The 23,681-nt window shown below is 50.3% G+C and overlaps 1 protein-coding gene across 1 annotated transcript; it reads left to right on the forward strand.

Annotated features, from left to right (window-relative positions):
* The first annotated feature begins 1,119 nt into the window (after positions 1-1,119).
* Positions 1,120-20,257, forward strand: IDS (iduronate 2-sulfatase). The gene is made up of 9 exons (XM_047715625.1): positions 1,120-1,354; positions 1,812-1,948; positions 2,598-2,775; positions 5,767-5,855; positions 7,212-7,412; positions 8,869-9,039; positions 13,110-13,236; positions 15,379-15,552; positions 18,547-20,257. Exons 1-9 carry the CDS (start codon positions 1,258-1,260, stop codon positions 19,017-19,019), a joined length of 1,647 nt encoding a protein of 548 aa, XP_047571581.1. The 5' UTR covers positions 1,120-1,257; the 3' UTR covers positions 19,020-20,257.
* Positions 20,258-23,681: the final 3,424 nt, after the last annotated feature.

The following is a 23,681-nucleotide window of genomic DNA, read 5'->3' on the forward strand; positions in this document are numbered from 1 at the left end:
TTCAAATGTCACTTTCCTAGTGAGGCTTTGCCTGGCCACCCTACAGACGATGACAAGCAACTCCACCTTGCCTTATTTTTGTCCAGACCGGGCATGCCCATTGCCATTCTTTGTTTTTTGTTTTTGTTTTGCTTATTTATTGTATGTGATTTCCACCAGGGCAGGGACTTAGAATACCTGAGCCACCAACAGGGCTTGGTATACATATCTGCGGTACTTAATAAGCACTTGTTGGGGCGCCTGGGTGGCTCAGTGGGTTAGAGCCTCTGCCTTCGGCTCAGGTCATGATCCCAGCGTCCTGGGATCGAGCCCCGCATCGGGCTCTCGGCTTAGCAGGGAACCTGCTTCCTCCTCTCCCTCCTGCCTGCCTCTCTGACTACTTGTGATCTCTATCAAATTAAAAAAAAAAAAAAGTTTCTCTCTCCCTTTCTCTCTGCCCCCTGCCTGTTCTTTCTTTAAAAAAAAAAAAAAATAAGCACTTGTTGAACAAATGCATAAAAAGAGGGGTCCTTTTAGGGGCGCCTGGGTGACTCAGTCCTTAAATGTCTGCCCTTGGCTCAGGTCATGGTCCCCGGATCCTGGGATGGAGCCCCATGGGGTCGAGCCCCACATCAGGCTCCCTGCTCAGAGGGGAGCCTGCTTCTCCCTCTCCCATTCCTCCTGCTTGTGTTCCCTCTCTTGCTCTCTTTCTCTGTCAAATAAAGGAGTAAAATATTTTTTTTAAAGGGGGTCCTTTTAGATGGAGGAAGGGTTGCATTGGAGAACTGCAGCATTTGGGCTGGTCTGCGAGTGAGTGTGACTTTTACGGTGAACGGAAGGGCTTCCAGGTGGAAGGCAAAACAGGAACAAAGGCAAAGAGGCAGAAAACTGCTGGTTAAGGACAGTGGTTGCATCGCAAATCTTTAGAAACACCCGGAAAGATTCTCCAGGGAGCTCCCCAGCAAGGTAGTTGCCCTCAGCCAGGCGGCTCAGCATGCGGCGCCTGCTCTGCGAGGCAGGACCCGCGCTCCAACCCCGGCCCCGCCCTCTGAGCCTGGGATCACGCGCACGGGCCTCGAGAGCAGCTAGGCCCCGCCCCTCTTAGAGGCGGGGCGGGGACGAGGCACGCAGGCGCACTAGCTTCCGGGCTTCTGTGCCCCGGCCTCTGGGCCGGCCGCGGCCGTTTGGTGCAGAGGGCGTTGGCGACGGGGGGCCCGCGGCCGGCCCGTCCGCCGCAACCTGTCACCGTCGCCCCAGAGTGGCTGCGTCGGGGCAGGAATGCTGCCAACCGGCCGGTGCCTGCTTTGGCTTGGCTTGGTCTTGGCCTCGGTCTGCACCTCCCTTGAGTCTGCGGCGTCCAGCAACTCGACCACAGGTGCAGTCCTGGCCCTCGCTCAGATTGCGGGCTCCCTACCTCCTTCTCTGGCTGCATCCATCCTTAACTTCCCGTCTCTGTCCCATCCACTGTTCCTTCTAACATTCATCCTTCCTTTCCTCCTGCCCACGATCCTTTCTCCCCCCCCGCCCCCATCCATCTTTCTTTCCTTTCCTAAATTCTTCATTCCTCCCTTCTGTCCTTCCCTCCCTCTCTCTCTCCCTCATCCAGGCTTGAGGCCATGCTCAGAGCCTAATTCTGCCACCCAGAACTGGGTTTTTTTCTGTGCACCCACTCCCAGCCTCCCTGCCCTAGTCTCCCCTTCCCTGGCTTGGTTGGCTGGGCTGTCCAGGGTATAGGGGCCAGCCTGGGGCCACTCAGTACTGGAGCAGCAACCATGGGTGGGGGTTCGTTGTCAGTGCAGGCGATCTCACTGAGGCCCCTCCCTTCCATACAGCTCCTCTGAATGTCCTTCTAATCATCGTGGATGACCTGCGCCCTTCCCTGGGCTGTTACGGGGACAAGCTGGTAAGGTCCCCAAACATCGACCAACTGGCATCCCACAGCCTCCTCTTCCAGAATGCCTTTGCCCAGGTATGTCTGGGGACCTGTAGGTGTGGATGCGTTCTTTGTGCAGTGGGCTGGGGGATGAAGTCCTTTCAGCTATGGTTAGATGGCCCTGATGGTGCCTGGCAAATCCTTATTAGAGGGAAGCATCGTCTGGAAAATGGCGGTAGAGAAAACCTGGTTGTGTACTGGCAAGGAAGCTTGTGCCTCCAAGCTTGGGCAGAGGTTGTCCCTTGACCCTAAAATGCCTAAGGATGGCCCTGCCCAGCTTTCTTCCCCAGAGGGATTTGCCTGGTGCTGAGGATGAAGGGGGTGTTGTCGAATGCCACTCTCAGGTCTGCTAACCGACCTTGGGCAAGCACGATGCTCCTTGCCATGGTGACACTCATGGGGCTGCCTTTAAGATCCATGCCTCTGTGCACCTGTGAGACGCCATCACATAGGACCCAAAACATCTGCTTGGTGGGGGGGGGGGCTGAGTCCTTTCCTGCCTCTTTGTGGGGATACTTACTCCTGGTGTGTGAACGAGGCCCTTATCCCACTGGCTGGCTTTGATCTGCATGACTCAGCTGCCAGGCTGTTTTGCTGAGGACTCTTCAGGTTGCCTGGTTACCTTTTAGCATCCAGACTCTGTTTGCCTCTGAGGATATTTCCCTCTGCTTCTTCTCCCTGACAGCAAGCAGTGTGTGCCCCAAGCCGTGTGTCCTTCCTCACTGGGAGGAGACCAGACACCACCCGCCTGTATGACTTCAATTCCTACTGGAGGGTACATGCTGGAAACTTCTCTACCATCCCCCAGTACTTCAAGGAGAATGGCTACGTGACCATGTCGGTTGGAAAAGTCTTTCACCCTGGTACTATTTGGTGTCCAAAATCTGGATTCCTCTGTGTTTTGTGCCCATGGGCTGGAATCCCCCTCTGGAGGTGGAGCTGGCTTTGCAGAGGCCTGCTGGGGCTGGGGGGATACCTCCTTAGTCACTGGTGTCTTGGTACAAAATCCTGCTTCTCACTTTAGCTTCATGTCCTTACCAAAAGTGAAGAAGTGTAGTAGACCACTAGTGCCGTTTGGTTCCTTCGGCTTCTCAGGCAGAAGGAAGGGTGCTGGCTGGGGAGGCGGTAGTGTTGGGTGCGAGTCTAGCTCTGCACCTGACTGACTCTCTGTGCCCCAGGAGCCCTGTCAGTAAAGGGAGACCAGGGTGGTTTTGAGGATTTGCCAGTGAAGAGGCAGCACTTGGGCGGGGCTGCCCATCAGCTGTGAGTCAGGTTAGCAAGAGGGGTGCAAGCTGACGCCCAAGGCCTGAAGGGTGCTGGGCGGGCCACCAGTGCTGACTTGCAACACGGCCTGATAAACTGGCTCTTTTAATGCCAAAATGAGAATGATGAAACACTTTAAAGTCTTTAAAAGTTTTTTAAACTTTAAAAAAGACTTTAAAACTTTTTAAAATACTTACTTGGAGTAATGCATGATTATTTGACAAAAAGTGGGGTGGGGGGAAGGAAAGTATAAACTGAAGGATATGAATTGATTGTAATTGCACCACACCGAGGGGGGTTGAAGTTTGATGTTCCCTTATTCCAGGCATATTCTTTTTCTGATTTGAGATTTTTCTTTATATACAGTTTTATGTTGTGAATGTTTTAAACAAACTTTCCCCCCTTTGGCTGCCTTTCATACAATCATTTTTTAATTTAATTTTTTAAAAATTATTTATTTGACAGAGATCACAAGAAGGCAGAGAGGCAGGCAGAGAGAGAGAGAGAGAGAGAGAGAGGAGGAGGAAGCAGGCTCTCCACTGAGCAGAGAGCCCGATTCGGGACTCAGTCCCAGGACCCTGAGATCATGACCTGAGCTGAAGGCAGAGGCTTAACCCACTGAGCCACCCAGGTGCCCCTTTGCATATCATTTTTAACAACAGCACAGTCATCTCACATACAAGCCACTGTACTTGAGTGTCAAGTTGATTTCAGGTCTCCATTGTCACACGTACTGCTGGAATGAATGCCTCTGCAGAGGGAACCGGTGGGCAGTGGCCCCAGGGATCCAGGCTCCTGGGTTCCAGTCCCAGCTCTGCCACTTCGTAGTTGTGCAGTTGACCTTGGGCAGATCGTTCTTCCTCTCTGCTTCAGATTAGTTCTCTGGCAAATGAGTCATAGCTGCTTGGATTGCCTCCCAGAGTAGCGTCCCAGTTCCGGTGGTTCAAGGGTGTGAGAGTGGATTGAAAGCCCACTTCATACGATGGTCGTGCTTATTGCTAAGGGCGATGACTTGAATATTTTCAGTAGCTTTCCTTTTGCTCGCTGGTGACAGGCAGGCTCAGCAGCCTTCCGGAACCCAGCTGGCCGGTCCAGGTTGAGGATAACACTTGGCTGGGCTAAGTCAGGCCAAGTTTTGGAAAGAGAATCTGTCAGGAATCCTGTCATGTCAGCAAAAGCCCACCGTCCGAACTTTCCGCAGTTGGCGCTTACATCCTGGACAGCCCTCGCCTGAGCACAGCAGGAGGGGAGAGACAAGTTCGGGGAGAAGAGGAAGTAGGGCAGAGGGAAGGCCGTGTTTCAGGAAGGGAGGCTAAGGAAGGCCTGAGTGGTATTGATTCTTAGGTTGTGAAGTCAGGCTGTCAGTGGTGTGTCTTGGCCAGAGAACGAGAGCTTTGCCTGTAGTCCTTGTGGAAAAGTGTTTTTCGTCTGGGAGGTCTGTGTTCTCATGACTTTGTCTGTGAGGCAGGGACCTGTTCAAGGAAAACAGCAGCCACCATCCATCCACTGCCAATTCCCAGCCAGTTCCGGTACTGGCCGCTTCCGTAGTCCCCTCCTCAGCAGCAGGTGGGGTGGGTTTTTATCATTTTTATCATCATCCTCGTTTCCCGGGGAGGAACTCGAGGCTTGCAGAAGTCAAGTAGCTTGCCCAAGGTTGCGTGGGTAATAAGGGGCAGTGCTGAGATTTGAACCTGGGTCTGTTGGCCTCCTTTGCTCTTTCCACTATACTTGCTGTGTTGATAAGCCCGCCACCCACTGCCCCTTTCCCTCCGGTCTCGCCTTGCCTGGTGCTCCCTGGTGGAGCCCCAACGGTCACTATGCTGGTGACGCTCTTTCTCTTGCGGTTCCACCGACACTGCCCTCCCTGCTCCTCCTGTCTCACCCCGCGAGGCAACCCTTCCCTTCCGCTCCCACACAAGCCTCACTGCGTCTTCATGGCCCTCGCTGCCCATGCTACCTTGGCCCACCACCTCTGTGGCTTCCCCACTCACACAGCACTTCTCTTCTCTAGACAGCTGGCCATCCCTCTGTAATTCACTGTTCTTTTCTCCTCCCGAATAGACAAGAGACTGCTGAGCTTGGCAGTGGGTTTCTGCTTCATGAATGAACACTGAACCTGGGGTCCTGAGGCCTGGATTTGAGTCCCAGCTCACTCACCCATTCCGTGGTTGGTGTCAGTCAAGGCACTGGCCTTCTCTGAGCCTCCTCTTCTGCTCCTGGCCTGCGGTGGTGCTGCCTCTGCTCTGGGGGAGAGGCTCCATCCAGCGAGGGCTCTGTGGGGCTGCAGTGTTGGAGCAGGCTGGCTGAGCCTACCCTTCTGGGTTTCTTCCGTACAGCCTTGCATGAATTGCCAGGGCTCAAGGGACCAGGAGGTCACATGCTCAGTACTCAACTAGAAACCTAGAGAGTTGGCTTTCGTGGGGACTTCTCATCATCTGCCTGAGCTCTTGATTTTATAGATGAGGAAATAAGTCCCAAAGAAAGGGGTGATACTTCAGTAGTTGCTCACAGAGTTTTAATTTGGGGCGGGGAAGGCATTGAAGGACCCTTCAGTTTTATTTAATGACTTTCTTTTCTCCCCCCACCTTCAGGAATATCTTCCAATTATAGTGATGATTCTCCATTTAGCTGGTCTGTTCCACCTTATCATCCCTCCTCTGAAAAGTATGAAAACACCAAGGTAAGGATGTGAAAAGGCACTGTTCTGTAGAGGAACTGTTTTTTCCTGTCTGGCAGGATTCAGGTTAACTGCTGCATATACCCCACATTCTTTCAAGGCGGTTGTATAGTGAAGTTTGTAGTTTTTGTCTGTGATCATGACTTGGCAGAGACAGATGTTGGGATCTGACAGATTTATTTATCTGACAGAGAGTACAAGCAGGAGGAGCCACAGGTAGAGGGAGAGGGAGAAGCAGGCTCCCTGATGTGGGGCTCTATCCCAGGACCCCAGGATCATGACCTGAGCCAAAGGCGGGCGCTTAACTGACTGAGCTACTCAGGACCCCCAGAACTTCACCGCTTTCTTTTTATAGATTTTATTAAGTAATCTCTACACCCAGCGTGTGGCTCTAACCCACAACCTCGGGATCCAGAGTTGCATGTTCTACTGACCGAGCCAGCCAGGTGTTGCAAAGCCCTGTTACTTTTCATAGCGAAATAGTATTGTATGGGTAGAATGTTGTATGGGTAGAATGCATTTTTTTTTAATCCATTCATGAGTTGTCGGACACTTGGGTTATTTCCACTCTGTGGCTACTATCGACGGTACTGCTGTAAACATTCGTGGACGTGTTTTTATGTGGCCTAGGTTTTCTGTTCTCTTGGGTAGAATTGCTAGGTCAAGTATTTGTGTGGATTTAGGTTTTCACTTTTCTTGCTGTCCCTCAGGTGTGGAATTGCTGGGTTACATAATGATGCCCTGCTTAACTGCTTGAGGAACCATCAGAGTGTTTTCCACAGCGCCCCATTTCACACCCCCGGTGGCCCTGTGTGAGGGAGGGGTCCAGGCTCTTGCCATCCTCGCCAACACTTGTCATTGTCCAGTTCTAAAAATTCTAGCCATCCTGGCATGTGTGGGACAGTATCTCATTGTGGTTTTGATTGGCATATCTATGATGAATAATGACATAAAATGACACAAAGCATCTTCACATGTGCTTGTTGGCCATTTATCTATCTTGTCTGGAGAGAGATCTATTCAAGTCCTTTGCCCATTTTTTAGTTGGCTTTTTTTTAAATTATTGAGCCAGAGACAGATTTGTTTTGATCATTAGTTTCCATGGGTTTCTTTTAATTAATTATGACCTGGAGACAGAAGATTAACAGCAAGAAGCTAAGTGCTGGTGGGTTTCTGGCCTCTGCCTAGGAAAGAGGAGATGCTTCTCTGTCTTAACTCTCCATCGTGCATGCCTGGCCAGCACGCGTGAGTTGGGCTTCGAGGGCTGCTGCTGTGAATGCGAAATCCATTGTGTATGCCCCTTCGTGACTTCTCTTCCTTGCATTTAAAGAGCTGACTTGCACTGTTTTGTCTTGAAAGACATGCAGGGGGCCAGATGGAGAACTCCATGCCAACCTGCTTTGCCCCGTGGACGTGGCGGATGTGCCAGAGGGCACCTTGCCTGACAAGCAGAGCACCGAGCAAGCGATACGCTTGTTGGAAAAGATGAAAACATCGGCCCGCCCTTTCTTCCTGGCTGTTGGGTATCATAAGCCGCACATCCCCTTCAGATACCCCAAGGTGAAGAGCTACCCGATGGCTGACCCCACACCTCTGTGACAGCTGTGTTATTTGTTACAGGAGGGGTTGGTTTAGTGGGGGCATGTCCTGCCATCCCTGGTCACCGGGGCTGCCCGATGGCACCACTGTACTTAGTGGCATGAAGATGGGATCAGAGGTTGAGGCTAAAAAGTAGACTTAAGGCGTGTAAGAATCCTGTTGGAAATGCTTGGCTTCCTCCCTCCGCACTGGAAGGTTTTATTCTTTTCCTTGAACTCAGGGAGCACATATTGGGTTGGATGGGAATATCAACATAGAGAAGTCAGTCAGAGCTGGCCCCCCAATGGCTGCAGTTAAGGGACAGTCCTTGGGGCACAGTTCCAGGGAGGGGCATCTCAGACCCTTCCCACATAGGGCACTGCATTGCCCGGTGCAACCCTGAATGCTGTGCTCTCCTGTCCATCATTTAGAGTGTATGGTCCCTTCTTTTTAAAAATCTTTTTCAGTTTCTCCCTGTTGTGTCTTCCCTGGGCCTGAGCAGCCCACTCTTTTGAATTTGTAAAGAATGCCCCTCATTCGTGATGGGAGTAGAGAGCCAAAGGTGTGCTCTTTGATGCTTTGATAGATTGGCCCAGGAGATCTCGCCTTCCTAGCCGGATCTGTCCCCCTTTGATGGAGGGAGACTCATTTCTGCCTCTCATGCAGACAGGAGCTCCCCTAGCCGGCCTAGCTACTCTCTGTAGCAAGGCCTGCTTGCAAGGTTGGCCTTTGGCTGGCCTCTGGGAACGTGGATCCTGGGAGAGTTCGCACCACTCCCCAAGCGAGGAGTGGCTCTCTGTGCCCGCACTGTTTACGAATGGCCCTGCTCTTCTGCATGGAGTCTGTGCGTCGATCTCTGCCAGCAGAGCGGGTCTGGGCGGGCAGCCCTAGTAAACAGCCCGTGTGCTGAGGCTCTAATGAGCTTCCATGGCAACAGCCTCTCACGCACATTGTCACACAACTCATCGCTGGGAGAATTAAGCACATCCTGTGTGACTTCACCAGTAGAGGATTCTGGAAGCTTGTGCCTGGTTTTCCCTGGACTTCGCCCATGTGGCTTTGTCCTTTGCTGATTGTGTTTGGTTGCTGCAGATAGGACTGTGTCAAGTTCTGTGAGCACTCTCGGGGAGTTGGCAAACCTGAAGGGGATTTTGGGAATTGGAAACACCCCATCCACCCCTTTCCAGCTGAATGAGAGGTAGGAAGTGGGGACAAGAGCTGTTGCTGCTCGGTTGATTTCATTACCATTAGCATCTTGTGAAGTGACCTTAGGCCTGACCTTCAGGTAGGGGGAAGTACCTGGGGAGTGTCAGTGAGCCACCATGTAAACGCATCCCAGGCTTGGAGAAAAGGCAATAGAGAGACTGGGAGAGTCCCAGCTTTGTGCCTTTGCTGGAAGAATGACAACCTGGTGTCTTTGTGCGCTATTCCCCCCAAGGAGTTTCAGAAGCTTTATCCCTTGGAGAACATCACCCTGGCTCCTGATCCCCAGGTTCCTGCTGGCCTCCCCCCCGTGGCCTACAACCCCTGGATGGACATCAGGCAGCGGGAGGACGTCCAGGCCTTGAACCTCAGTGTGCCCTATGGCCCAATTCCTGTGGATTTTCAGGTACCAAGGGCATATTTGGGGGAATTGCTGGGTACTTAATGGCATGACATCATTGGTGACGCCACTTTTCTCAGTAGACACCGCCCCACCCATTGTGTCTTACTGAGACTCTTCTCTGTGCCAGTTGTCTCATGAGGCTCTGGGGCTGGGGGTGGTCTGGAGGAATTTAGGGTATGGGAAGTGCTGGGTAGATATCGTCTCCCAGGTCGTGTCTCTTGCAAAGAAGGGGAGCATCTGGAGGTTTGGTGATTGGCTGAGTGTGAGCACTGGGGGAAGGAGGAGGCTGGGACACCCTGTCACTAAATCATGGGAGATGCTCTTTAATCCACGTGACTGTTCATCAGCTGTAGAGTGGTGGGCGGCTCCCCTGCAGCCCAGAATGTTCGGTTGCACGGCCTCTCTGTGGGAAAGCCTACGCAGGCGCCCATCCCGTTTGAGGGGTGGTACGGGGAGTAGGGCCTTGACACAGAGCAGGCAGGGGCGCTGACGTGGCCAGTGCTATCTGGATGTTACAGTTGGAGTAGCCACAGAGTTCAACTCCTCAGCGGACTCGTCAGTCACCCTCTCCCTGGAGTGTGGAAAACATTCAGCACTCTTTCTGGAATATTCCACATGCAGCCCTGCCCTTTGGTCACTGTGTGAAGACTCCATAGGCAGCCTGCAGTGGAAGGTAGAGGGCAGTGGTTTCAGAGGGTGCTTCCTGGACCCCCTGAATCCTAATCCCTATGAGGGCTTATTGGAAGCACAGACTTAGGGGACTGGGAGCTGAGGTGGGGCCTGAGGACTGGCATTTGTAAGAGCACCCCCAGCAGTTCTGATGGCACGCGGAAGCCTGCAAACACTGCCATAGGGTACAGTTCAAAACCAGATGAAACATCCAGGCGTCTCTTGCCACTCAGAGCTATTCGGACGGTGAGGGCTCAGGGGCTGAGGATTGTGCGCCCCTCGTGTCCCTGGGGCTCCCGAGGTTCGCCTGGCGGTGGTGAGACTTGGCGAAGGAGTGGATTCCTCTCGTGGTTCCGCCCCTGACGTCCCATTCCGGGGGTTCTGAGAGCAGGCTTGTTTGAGTGGCATCTCTGAGGCTGCACCCGGATGCCTTGTTAGTGAAGGTCACTTCAAATGTCCCTTTAAAATGGACTGTGTCCCAGGAGGGGTGCTCAGTGTTTTCTGTGTGCCCTCTCCTCCAGTCCCCATGGAGGTTGAGTGAGGTTCGTGACCACCAGGTCGTCCGGGTGGGGAGACAACGGGGAGGTGTGGTAACTTGCCCCAGAGCATGCAATTGCAGCCTTGGGGAGTCTGAATTCCCTCCCGGACACACGGAATGCCAGGGCCTTGTGCTTTGTCTTATCGGCTCAGAACAGCCTGGGTTCGAATTCCCGTTCTCCCCCACACCAGCCGCACAGGCCCTGGGAAGGTCCCTTGAGCTCTCTGAGCCTGTTTCCTTATCTGTAAAACAGAAATGAGGTGACGACAGATTTCCAGCAGGGAGCTCAGCGAACCTGCAAAAGTGTCCAGGACAGATGCCTTCCTCCCTGCCACGCCCCTGCCCACTCGTGCTGTCGCTGCCCAGAGGACCTCCCTGGTGTGCTTGTGTCCCGCTCCCTGCTCCACGTGCACCTGGAGCTTGGGCCCTGCTCACGGCTCTCTGTGCCCAGGCCGCATCTCCCCACCTCTTGAGCCTCTCGGTTCTGCCCTATTAAGCCTCTAGCACTCTCGCTCTGCTCCATAGGAGCCAGTGACCTCAGGGCCCACCCTTGGGCCTCCCAGGCTGGCTCCTCCTCGGGTCGCAGTCACCACCCTGACCACAGTCTCTTCTCACAGCTGCTTCACTCCACATGCTCGTTCCCCACATGCCTCCTGGGGATCGTGATTGGGGACTTCCCTACCCCGGGTCTAGGTCCCCTCTGGGCTTCACTCCTGTGCAAGTGGCTTACTGTTCTCACCAGCCCCTGCTGCACTTGTGCCCCGATGACAGGATGGTCCGGCCACCATTCCGCTCTCAAGCCCAAGTCTTTTTTTTTTTTTTTTAAAGATTTTATTTATTTGACAGACAGAGATCACAAGTAGACAGAGAGGCAGGCAGAGAGAGAGGAAGAAGCAGGCTCCCTGCTGAGCAGAGAGCCTGATGTGGGGCTCGATCCCAGGACCTGGAGATCATGACCTGAGCCAAAGGCAGAGGCTTAACCCACTGAGCCACCCAGGCGCTCCTCAAGCCCAAGTCTTGAGGCTGCTGCGCTGAGTCCGTGTGGCGCTGAGGTGGACACACACAGGCCCAGCCTCCAGCCCCAGCAGCCCATCCATGAGGGCTTTCTGCTCAGGACTTTCGGCCCGTTCAGCTGCTCTGAACTCTGCACTCTGAGCCGCTCCCCTCCTGTCCTTTACGCTCCTCTTCTCCATCTTTCAGCAGATGACATTGTGCCCTCACCTGCCCTTCAGGGCAGAAGGAGTGAAATGTGGCCTTAGCGTCCGCCCATTCTTCATTCGCTTCTGCCCAGCCTCCTGCCTCCCCAGCCCACTCAGTGCTCTCACCTAGGTCAGCACTGACCCCCGTGGCAAATAAAATTCATCCTTGTGGGTCCTACCTTCCCAGAGTTTTTCTCAGTGTTGGCCAGTGCCACTCCTCCTGGACATGTCCTCTGCCTGGACCCCCTCCGCCCCCCTCCACACAGCAGACCCCTCTTTCTGTGTCTGCTGCTTAGGAGGCTCTGTCCGGTGGGTTAGCTCCAGGGCCTCCACTGGAAGCTTTCTTCCCCTTCTCCCCTCCTGTCCCACTCTTGCTCCTGATTTCAGACACATTTGTCCACTTGCCCCTGAGGGTCATTGCTGCACCAGTGCCCATGGAGACCTCTGCCTCATTGGCTCCTGGGGCCGTGCCACCACTGCTGCTGCTCCTCTTCTCCTTGTGTTCCCCCAGCCACTGAATGGTGCTGCCAGCTGAGCCAGAAACCTGAAGTCAGCCTGGGAGTCCTTATCTCCTTCCCTGCCATCTCCCCCGCTGCCCACACTCATGCTGGTTGTCCCTGCCTTCCTCCCAGGTCTGTGTTGCCCTCTGGCTCCACCTGCAAGTCTTTCACGACCACCCGAGTGGGTCTGGGTTCGATTTGTTCATGCAACAAGCATCCGTGGAGCTGCTCCTGTGTGCCCAGCGTGGATTTAGTGCTGTTCATCTCAAGCCCACGGCAGGTGCTCTGGGCTGTGGTCAGACTCTCACTCACGTGCAGCCCAGGTTGCATCATCTCACCTTGAATCACCTCAGTGCCTCCCTTGGCCTCCAGCCTGGGTCCCTCCGTTGCTCTTCTCCTGCCTGCTGGGAGGTCGTTAGACATGAGCCTCACGTGACCGCCACCGTCTTTGGGGATAAGCAGTTGCTGTCCTGCTGGGTTAAAAAGTAGTTAAAGAAAAGTGGATGTTTTTATGGGCTCAGTTGTGTTCCTCAAAAACTTGAAGTCCTGACCCCCTGCACCTCAGAATGGGGCCTCGTTTGAAACTAGGGTCATTGCAGATTCATTAGTTACGATGAGGTCATACTGGAGTCATAGGACGGGTGTCTCCTAAGAAGAGGAGAGAGACACATGTGGGAAGAAAGCCATGTGGGGATAGAGGGAGAGATTGGGGTGATTCGGCCACATCTCAGAACATTTCTCTTGTTCTGAGCCCCCTGGTTTCTGGTCCTTGAGGAAGGAGTACAGCTTCATGGGGTCCTTGGCACCCCCCTCAGCAGAGTTTGGAGTGACTGGGGGATGTGTTTCAGTTTACATGGTCATCTCCTGGGACCCATAAGAATAGGTGAAGGAGACACAAAGGGACAGTAAGTGGCACATCTGTCTGCTGTGACCTGTGCCCTACAGTGAAATCTGATTTGCTTAGAAAAGAATCCTCCTTTTGGATCTGCCATGGACCCCAGATTTCACCAGAAGCATGTGGGCCCAGCGACTCAGATGGTGGGAAAATGTGCTTTACATTTTGGCTGAGAGTCACGGGCATCAGTGGAGGCGCACTCAGGTGACACTGCTCTGTGCGTGCCACTGTGGTTCAAGTCACACTCACTCTCCTCCTCCTTTAACGTGCAGCGGAAAATCCGTCAGAGCTACTTTGCCTCCGTTTCATATTTGGATACACAGGTTGGCCACCTTCTGAGTGCTTTGGATGATCTCCAGCTGGCCAACAGCACCATCATCGTGTTTGTCTCCGATCACGGTAAGCATTTTCAGTGCCCTGGGGAGTTGATCAGGGCAGCTGGACTTCTCTGGGAAATGTGCTTTTCTAGATTGCCTTAAACAGAAGTGTGTTCTCTTTCAGGAATGAGCAGTACCCCAAGTCTGGGGTCTTGGGGTGCTTTTATGATGGCCTGTTTTCTGATGGCCTGGGACCTTTCTCCATAGAGGCCCAAGGACCATGTTGGATGCTTGGGTGGGGACCTCATAGCAACCTTTTTCATCCTTGATGAACTCAGCACAAACCCTCAATTTGTGTGGGGAGCCCTTTTAACCCATACTTCCAATCTAGAAGCTTGGAGGGCATTTAGTTTTTCTTAGGAGGATCCAGAACAGTCCTGGCATGGCCCAACAAGGCCCTCAGACCTGACTTCACTACTCCACCCCCAGTCCCAGTGTTCTCTCTGCCGAGAGCCTGGGGCTGGCAAGGCTTTCTCTCTTTTCAGGCAGTTTCCCACTTTTTCCAAAAATGGAAACAATTTACTTAAGAAGATTCTTCTTAATTTGAAAATTTTTAACATGTCCAAGAATAGAGAATAAACAACAACCTCCAGTCCCCATCATCCTGCTCCCCAGTTACCCACTCCCAGTGGTCTTGTTTGTCTCGTCCTCCCCCCTCTCCTACCCCCAAGCTCTTTTGAAGCAAATCCCAGGTTGTTCAGGTTTCTGAATAGTATTTCTAAAAAATTTAGCTCTTTTAAAGTATAACCATACTTCCATTATCATACTTAGGGGACAACAGTTCTTGAGTATTGTCAACTGTGCAATGGGACGATATCAACACAGAGTCGTTGTAAAAAGGAAAAGGCATAGAGCATATAAAGTAGGACAAGAGCACCCTGCCCTCTTATCCCACCTGCCCAGAGCGAGCTGGTGCTGGCAGACCTGGGGTCTATCTTTTAGCCTTTGGTTGTGGATATACACGTGTCTGTGTGAGTGTGTATGGAATATATAGTCACGGAACAAGGTGGGATTGATTGTGCTTATCAACTCTTTGGTCCCCTCATTTGCTGTTTCCACTTAATGTCACGGACAGTCCTCCATGTGATTTCTCACGGGCCTACCTTAAGCCTTGTCAAGACCCACATTACTTTGTTACGTACATAAGTGTCATAATGTTTCGATGTCTCCCTAATGGTTTGCCATCCATTTCTGGCCTCTCTTGTCAGTGCTCAGTTTCCTCCTCCAGTGAGGACAGAGGCTGCTGTGCCTGTGAAGGAGGCAAGGCCACTCAGAAGCTCTCTTTGCGTGGAGGCAGCTGCATTGATTCCGAATGGCCCTTCTCGAACGGCCCTCCTGAGACTCCCTGCCCCCGCACCACAGAAGCCTCTCCAGTCCATACATGGCGGCTTTATGTGGCTTTGGTTATTTTGTAACATGAAATACTCAACGTGCAATCTCTGTCTTTTTTTTTTTTTTATATATCAAAAAGGGCACTCAGATGGAACATTAGACGTTTCCATGGGGAGCATTCAAGCTGTCTTTCGCAGGGAGGGTTTTCAGTACAGGTGAAGAGGGTTGTATTTTTCATGAAGGTTAAGTGCCTGGAATCAAGTTTTATTTTTTTGGTCTGTGGTATATTTTTTAAAATGGAACAAGTTATTCTTGCCTTATAAAATGGGAGTGAGTGCAGTAGCGTCACTGCTCACGGTTTGGGGGCACACGCCCTTGGGTGGAAAACAGCCCCGGTGGGACTTGTGTCCAGAGAAGGCAGGACAGGACAGCGGCCCTGCCCCCGCCCCTGCCCCCACCCTGTCAGGAGGAGCCCCTCTCAGGAGGGGAGGCCTGGCCTGTGTGCGGGCTGGGGGGTAGGGGCTGGGCCCTGGGAGCCCGAGCTGGCCGCAAACGTCAGTTGCTTTTAAAGAAGATAGTTTTGTTTTGGGAATTTAGTATGTTTTTTTTTTTTTCCCCTTTTAGAGGTTTCCTCATTCAAGAAAGATGTCTAACTTCAAATAAAGCAGTATTTAGAGAAATCACGTTTTTTGTGGTGATCACAGAGGAATTCCTTCTCTGTGATGAGCTTTGCTTCCTCTGGTTTCTACAACAGGGAATGAAATGGCATCAAAAATGAACGAGCTGTGATGTCATTATTTGTTTTCTGTTATTTTGTGCTTTTATGAACCAGGGTGGGCTCTCGGTGAACATGGAGAGTGGGCCAAATACAGCAATTTTGACGTCGCCACTCGTGTGCCCTTGATGTTCTATGTTCCCGGGAGGACAGCTCTGCTTCCAGAGGCAGGCGAGAAGCTTTTCCCTTACATCGACCCTTTCGATTCCATCCTGGAGTTGATGGAGCCAGGTATAAAGTATGCTGAAGTGATGTTGCTTGATAGGAGACTCCCGCTGCTTTAGATGCACACCCCTCCCTGATGCACAGCCAGGTGCTTACTCGGTCCGTCTTCCTGTCCAGGTTTGGCATTCCTGAGTACCTATGGGTCTGGGCCTAGAGGAGGCTGGCAGAGGGGGAGGGACAAAGGAATAGGTGGCATCCCCAGGACGAGGAGGACTGTCGTGCCAGAGACCACCGTGTGCTCCGAAGCTCAGAGGAAGGGCTTGGCCGACGGCTGAGCAGCACAGTGAAGGACGAGTTTGCTTTGACTTCCATGTGCCGGTTCATCCCAGCCTTGAAGATGACACTGATGCCTTTCTTCTCTAGGCTGAAACCCCCAGGCCTGCAGTTCCTTCGCAGTAGTGGTGGTAGACCCACAGTTATCCTGGTCTCTGCCTTCCCCAAAGCTCCAGCTTGAGAAAGCTTTTCCAGAAATGTCCCTTCAATGAGATACCCCTTGCGGCTGCATGGGTGACCTGTGTGGGTTCTTTGTTCTCTCCTGAGGTGATCTGCTTAGCACAGAGACAAGTTGTGTATGAGTTAGAGTACTTTTTCTATGAACTCTGCGAAACTAGGTTGCCTGCTTTTTGGACTTCTGCATTTAATCCATCTAAATCCATTTAACATCTAAATCGTGCCCTTTATGTCGATTTCTGTTGATTTTTTTTCCTTTTTTGGTTCTGGCCCATCATTCTGGTCTTTCTGGATCTTTCCAGATTTGCTTTACATGGCCCAGTTTTATTTTATTTACATTTGATTTTTGTGTGCTTCACGCTCTGTCTCCTTTCAAGTCATCTATAAAAAGCTCAAACCATAGGCATGATTATAGGCCTCTGCTTGCTTGGAGAAATCTGACAGGTTGAGATGGTTTTTTGGAAAGTTTTCTGGGGACATGTTCAGCAAGCTGTAAATTTACGTAGCTGTACTGTTCCCAGTTTATTTCCCAGTTTTATCTCTAGACTCTATCTCTTCCCTGAACTTTGGACTGGGATTTCCAACAGCCTGTTCCACTTGGCCAGTCTAGCTTGGGCATGCCCCAGGCTGTAAGCCTTTCTTTCTATCCTCTTTCCCCTTTCAGGGAATCGCCGTGCTCACTATGGAGTCCTCCCGGCCCCTGCCTGTCTCCCATCCTCCATATGTGATATGTAGTCTGTCTGCAAGCCCATCGCTCTCCATTCAGTCTTGCTATACTGCTTCTCACCACCTCATGCTGCCACCACGGGTCATGCCACCCCATGTCCTGTTGGATTCCTGCAACAGCTTCCCGAAGTCTTCCTACTTGTGCCCTTGGTCCCCCGGAGTTCTTCCTCCTCACAGTAGCCAAAGTGATCCTGTTAAAACTTGAGTAAGGTGGTGTCAGAGCCCTGCTCTGGAGCCTCTATGCTCCTGTCTCTGAGTGAAAGCCCTTATAGTGGCCGACAAGGCCTGACGTGATCTGGGCCCCCATTTCTCCTCGACCTCATCTTTTTACAAGCATTCCAGGTAACTGTGTTGGGCAGCAGCCCGCAGTCTGGATTTGTCTAATCACTTCTTCATGACTAGATTCAGGGTAAACATTTTTGACACGTGCACTACACGTGAGCTCGCGTGTTCCCAGTGTGTCACAGGGCACTTCACGGTGGCCTTCGCCATTGTCAGTGGTGCCAGATTTGATCACCTGATGAAGGTGCTCAGGTCAACCACGTCTTGCCATTGTGAAGGTATCTTTTTTAAACTTCTTTACTTTTTTTTTTCTTTTTATTTTACTTATCAGATGTGTCAGAAATAAAATTGGGTCATGTAAAGCAAACTCTTAAAGATCCAAGAAGGCCAGAGTGATGGCTCAAAGCCCATGGTTTTAAGGGTAATATAAAGTGTAGGATTAAGACTTTAAAGATGGATCAACCACAATGAGGTGTCGTTTCATTCCCATTCGCAAAATAAATAGAAATCTACAGCACTGGCTTGGTGTGGAGAAAGGGGAACCCTCCCATTGCTGGTTGGGAGGTAAAATGGTGCAGCCACTATGGAAAGTGGCTTAGTGAGTCCCCACAGAGTTACATGTAGGGTTACAGTGTGACTCCGCAATTCCACTCCTAGGTAGATATCCCATAGAATTAGACATAGGTATTCAAGCAAAAACTTGTACATGAATGTTCAGTAGCCACAAGGTGGAAGCAACCCACGTCCATTGCTGGGTGAATGGAAAAGCCACATATGGTTTCTCTGTGTAGTGGCATGTTACTCAGCCTTAAGAAAGGCAGGGCATTCTGACATCTCTACAGCATGGGGGAACCTTGAGGACATTGTGCTCAGTGAAGGAAGCAGTCCTACAGGGACAAAGACCATGTGAATGCACTTACATGAGATCCTACAAGGAGTCCCCAAAAGTAGAATAGCGGTTGCCAGGGGCTGGGGGCAGGGAGGAGGTGGTGGGAAGGGAGTGTTCAATGAGGACAGATCATAGGTGAAGAAGATGAGAAGCATTCTGGACATGGACAGTGGGGATGGCTGCATGGCACCGTGGATGTTTTTAGTGCTACTGAAAAGGACGCTACGGGATGGTTAAGACGGTGAATGTGTTGTTGTTTGCAACCTCCCATGATCCCAAGGGGATGTGCTGACATCCAGAAGGGAGTACCTGCAGGGTGGGACCGCTGAGACTCCAAATATCCTGTCCCCGCAACCGAGTTTTACCCAAAGGATAGGGCTTCTGTTGGTGATCCTTGCCAGAATCAGTGATTACACGGGTGGTTCCCAAATTACACATAGTTTTTACAAGTACCAACTGTCTGCAGGCACCTTTGTTTTGCATACTCCTGTGGGGGGAGGTGCCGAGTTGGCGTTGTTCCTAAACTCATGGGCCCGAAATAAACGCAGAAGGAGAAAAGAACCTGTGGAGCCCAGACGCGCTCCCTTCTTTAGTCTGTGAGCGTGCAGGCTTCTGTACAGTAGTGCATTCAGCTGGATCGGTTCCCGTTTCAGGCCGGCAAGTCATGGACCTCGTGGAACTTCTGTCTCTCTTCCCCACGCTCGCGGGACTTGCAGGACTGCACGTGCCGCCTCGCTGTCCTGTTCCCTCATTTCGTGTCGTGCAGTGCCGAGAAGGCCAGAGCCTTGTGAAGTATTTCCGATTCCAGGACCTGGACGAGGACCAGTACCTTCGTGGTAATCCCCGTGAGTCTATTGCCTATAGCCAATACCCCCGGCCTGCAGACTCTCCCCAGTGGAATTCTGACAAGCCGAGCTTAAAAGATATAAAGGTCATGGGCTATTCCATACGCACAATAGACTATCGGTACACTGTGTGGGTTGGCTTCAATCCCCATGAATTTCTGGCTAACTTTTCTGATATCCACGCAGGGGAACTGTATTTTGTTGATTCTGACCCTTTGCAGGACCACAACATGTATAATGAGTCCCGGGGCAGAGACCTCCTCCAATCACTGATGCCATGACTCCGGCCAGCCGGGGAGGAGGGCAGCTGTCACATGCTCCCTTGCAGCTGGGGAGAGGAGGCATTAAAACTGGTCATTTGGTGATCATCCATACTGCTAGAAGCAACCCGAGGGGTAGGGACACAAAGCATACGTCCACAGCTTGACCTAAGAATATGTAATAGCTTAACCTTTTGATTCTTTATTAATTTGAGTCTTTATTAATATCCACTTGGTAATTGGACCGGGGCTAGGCTGAACCGTTCTTTCCTTTTTGGGGCAATCACAGCCTGTTTATCGAGTGGATAAGTGTAAAGGGAACAACTAAAATCTGTCATGCTTTTATCCATTGAGACCATAATAATCAAACACAACACTATACTCAAGAAATACTGTAATTACCTCTGGAATCTAGTGCATTTCAAAAAGTAACCATATGTCACATTAGGTTTCACACGAAGTCCCTGGTTCTTTTGTTTATAATGTAATCATATATTTAACCAAATATATTCAAAGTATTATGTCAATATTTCAGGTTTCAGGTTTGTAAAATGTGAAGTTAAATAATAATGCTAGGCGTTAAGGCCTTAAAGTCTTCAACTTTTGTTAATAAGATTGCAAGTTTTCCAAAATCCAAAGATAAAATATGCATGAAGTGACTAATGTAGAATTTCTGCATCAAATAATAAATAATGCTAAGTCAACTAGAGGCATGAGATATTTGGGAAATTCAGTTAGAAATGTTCAGGAACTTCTGGCCCAAATTGTAATTTGTTAGCAAGTAATATGACCATTAACCTCCAAGATCACCTATTGAAAGGTCCTGTTATTCACGGTGGAAAACATTTAAAGGTGTAACTATATCCACGAATCAAGTAATTCAAAACTGTTGTGTTCTCCTTCAGGAATGGTTGGTTGCAGGTATACATTTATCCAGGAGGCAGGAAATAGTCTACTTTGAGTAGCTGATTAAAGACAACATTAATTTTATTAAATTCTGAATTATTTTGAGAATTGTGAAAACTTCCCTTAATATAATATTAGGTAATTTCTAATCCCCCAGAACATACTTCTGTATTCCCTAAATATGAAAGTAACCAGAAAGGCAGGTGGTAATTATAATAAGGTTAGCCTACATCATCTTAAAAAAGGATGGGATAATCACAACTCATATTTGTAACACGTGGAAGTTGATCAGTTACCAGCACTCATCAGAGGAGTCAGCCACATTCTAAATAAACATCTTACATTGTCCTGTATCAAAGTGAGTAATTTCTAGTAATTCTCTTTACAAGTGCTTCAGTGTTTAAAGGTAAATGTTTGTGAAAGAATACTTATGTGTATTGTAACAAAAAAGGCAAGATATTATTGTAAAAGATGACTTCAAATCAGTAATTTCAGACCGTGGTTTTTTTTTTTAATTAATTAGCCCACAACAGAGGCATATATGGTAGCACAGCGATCTCCTAAGTGATTAAGTGACTTAGTGTCTTGGCAACAACAGTTTCTAGTTGAAGAGTGAAGGGCTCTATTCATCTCTCCTGATCCCGAGGCTCATCTTTCTTCTGGAAGTCTTGGCTTATACCAGTAGATGGGTTCCCTGGGCCTTTTATTTCTCCTTTTCATCCTCTTTATCGGTCTCATCACTTCCACTAAGATTTTTACAATCTGGTCTGGAAATTCCTCGTGCCATCTTTTCAGCATGTTGAGCTTTATCTCCTACTCCCTGGTTAAGATGAGAAGTTCTAACACGGGCTTTTCTTTCACATGTGTCTGTTGGCCGCAGTATGTACACTTCATCCTGGTTTCTTGCTTCACTTCTTGAAGCACAGTTGTATCAAAAATCTCCCAGTTCTGCTCTTGCTGAAGTTGAAAGCTGACCTGCGTCAGAGAAGAGGGAAGTGACAGCTACGATGGGGGTGCGGCTGCCGTTTTGGCAGTAATTCGTCTGCCCGTGTGACCAAAGCCACATCTGGGGCTTTTGTGTGTCCTTCTGTCTCTGCTGGAAGTCCTTCTGTCTCCTCTCTTCTGTGCGAGGACCCAGTGTCCGAGCTGATTCTGGTGCGATGGTTGCTCTCCGCCTCCCTTCAGTCTCTCTCCTGTTAGAAGCAAAGGCTGAGTTGCCCGCTCAGTGGCACGCTTTCCAGATCGTCTCACAGGTTATGGGTGTTCACTGTTTTTGACCCTGAACTCAATGTAGAGCCACATTTTCTTCCCTTCTGCACGTCTCCCACACATGTTGGAATGAACAGCCACTTTGTGGTTTTCAGACGTCAAAGCTGACCACGCTCCTTCTCCAGCCTCAGCCTGGAGTGAGCACGTCTCTGTGGTTCCACATAGCCTTTCTCAGCCTGCCAAGCTGGACGTGTGTTCCTCATGGTCCCCTGGTCACTTCCTTGGTATAAAGCCCGTTTCACTCCAGTAGTGGTTCTTGCATACAGTTCAGAGGAAACCAGAACTAGCGAGCCCAGAAATTTTGTGTGACCCTATTTCAGTGGGTCCCAAGCAGGAGGGTGAGCCAGAGCTGTGCAGGGCCCCCACCCACAGAGTTGCTGCATCCTCGCGGCTGGGGTGGGGCCTGAGAATGTGCATCTCCTGCAAACCACGCTGCTCCCCTGAGACCACACTTTGAGAATCACCGCCCCGGGTACGTGCTGTCCAGTGGCCACTGGGCACATGCAATTTAAAACAATTAAATGCAATTAAAACAATTTAAATGAATTCAAATGAAATAAACGGTTCCAAAGCAGAATCTCAGTGAGGCTTGTCATTTCAAGTGCTTGTCAGCCTGACATGGTTAGCAGCCGCCATCCTGGAGAGCATAGATCTAGAACCTTTCCATCGTGGTAGAAAGTGGAACAGAGCTGCCCTACACTCACTCTGAATGGAAGCCGGGTCTACCCAGCCGTGGGCAGGTTCCTCCTGGGGGCTGATTGTCCACCCTGTGTGTGCATGCAAAGGCTGTTGGTTTGAGGCGCACCACAGGGAACGCCCTCTGGCCCTCGGCGCTCCCCCCTCCAGTGCCATTGCCATCACCAGTCCTCTCACCACCTTCCCGTCTAGCTTACCCCCCCTCCTCTTTCCTCCCTCGCTCCTGAAGAATCCACGTGTCTTCCTGAACTCCCTCTTAGACCCCGCCCTCTGCGAACACCGACAGTGCCTACTACGGGGTCCACACAGACCTTCGCTGAGCAGTCAGAGTCTTCCCTGGCTCCACAAAGCCCCTTTCCTTGGCCGACCAGTGTGCACACTGGTCCCTGACTCTTCCTTGCTGATCCCTGCCTCCCTGCACCCCACCCCCAGCTTCTCCCCTTCCCCCTCTGTTCATGACCATTCTTCACACTCACTCCCCCACCCCTGCCATCTCCAAGAGGCTGCGCTCTGTGACTCTAGACCGTGGCGTGGCATGGCGTGGCGTGAACTGACCAGGAACATCGCTGAAGAGTCTTGTGGCCACTTTGAAAAAAGGTATCCTCTTCTGAGCACAAAGTTAAAGTGTTAATCATAGAAAAACCGGAAAACAGAAACATACTAAAAGGCAAGAAAATGCACCAGTACTTTGCCCCAAGATGGTCACTTAATATCTTGCCTTCTTTGGGCTATGAATTTTTTTACATTGCTATGATCATCCTGTGTGTTTTATCTTCCAGTTTTATATTCTTTTTATCACTAAATATTATACGTGGTTACTACTAATTTCTGCAAAGATGCTTTATACTGGTGGTGATGTATTTTCTTGTGTAACTTTTTTCATAATTAACCTAACGTTCTTTCATTGAAAATTCAGCTTATTTCCAAATTTTCAGTATTGTAAATAATGCTATGATGAACAAGTTTGCAAATGAAATGTTTTTATGTATTTCAAATTACTCCCTTGGGCTTGTCTCTTGGTGCCAAATTGTCAAAAGCTTCTCTCTTTGGCCCTTCTCCCCACTCTCCTGCAGCTTAGGGTGGTAAAACTAGAAATAAAGCAAACAACATATAAAATAGGTGAAAGTGGTATCCTGTTTGACCTTGTAACTCTCTGCTTCTCCGTGACCTTGATCATTGTTCTCTTTGTAAAACTGTTGGGTGTTTGTATTTCCAGTTGTGTGAATTTGCCTTTAAATTTTGGTTATTGGTTTCACTTTTTAAAATAAACAAATTGCTCTTTCCCTGTCTGATTTTTTTTTTTTCCTGTTAAACATAGAGACCCTTCCCCATCTGGAGATTGAACAATATTAATTTTCCTTTGCTGTTTTTGTGGTTCGGTTTTATACTTCATCGACCCCGTCTCTTCAGCCATTAGTAGAGTACTGTATGCTCGTATAAAATGTGGAAGATGGGGAAAATGGTGAGGGTGAAAAGAAGAGCACCTTCCAGAAAACAGCCGTTGTGACAGTCTTATATTTCTCTCTGCTGTTTTTCCTGCCCACATACATATGCAGCCATAAGGACATTTGTGTCTTTACATAGATGAAATCTATCACATCCAATCCTGTATCCTGCTTCTGTGATCTAAAATAACATTACCAAGACGCCTGGGTGGCCCACTCGGTGGAGCGTCTGACTCTTGATTTTGGCTCAGGTCATAATCTCGGGATTGGGCTCTGTGATCAGCACAGAGTCTGCCTGTTCCTCTCGTCTGCTCTTCCCTCCTCCCCACTGCCTGGGAGGCATAAGTGAGATCGGCTTTTTGCCATC

This window comes from Lutra lutra, chromosome X, assembly GCF_902655055.1.
Source record: "Lutra lutra chromosome X, mLutLut1.2, whole genome shotgun sequence".
Taxonomy (NCBI): domain Eukaryota; kingdom Metazoa; phylum Chordata; class Mammalia; order Carnivora; family Mustelidae; genus Lutra; species Lutra lutra.

What these genes read in the sequence shown, in the direction of transcription:
- IDS (XM_047715625.1), top strand. Translation starts at nt 1,258, where the DNA reads ATGCTGCCAACCGGCCGGTGCCTGCTTTGGCTTGGCTTGGTCTTGGCC. An exon ending in CAATTCCTGTGGATTTTCAG is followed by an intron (nt 9,040 to 13,109) that starts GTACCAAGGGCA and finishes TTTAACGTGCAG; the next exon opens with CGGAAAATCCGTCAGAGCTA. An exon ending in CCTGGAGTTGATGGAGCCAG is followed by an intron (nt 15,553 to 18,546) that starts GTATAAAGTATG and finishes TTCCCGTTTCAG; the next exon opens with GCCGGCAAGTCATGGACCTC.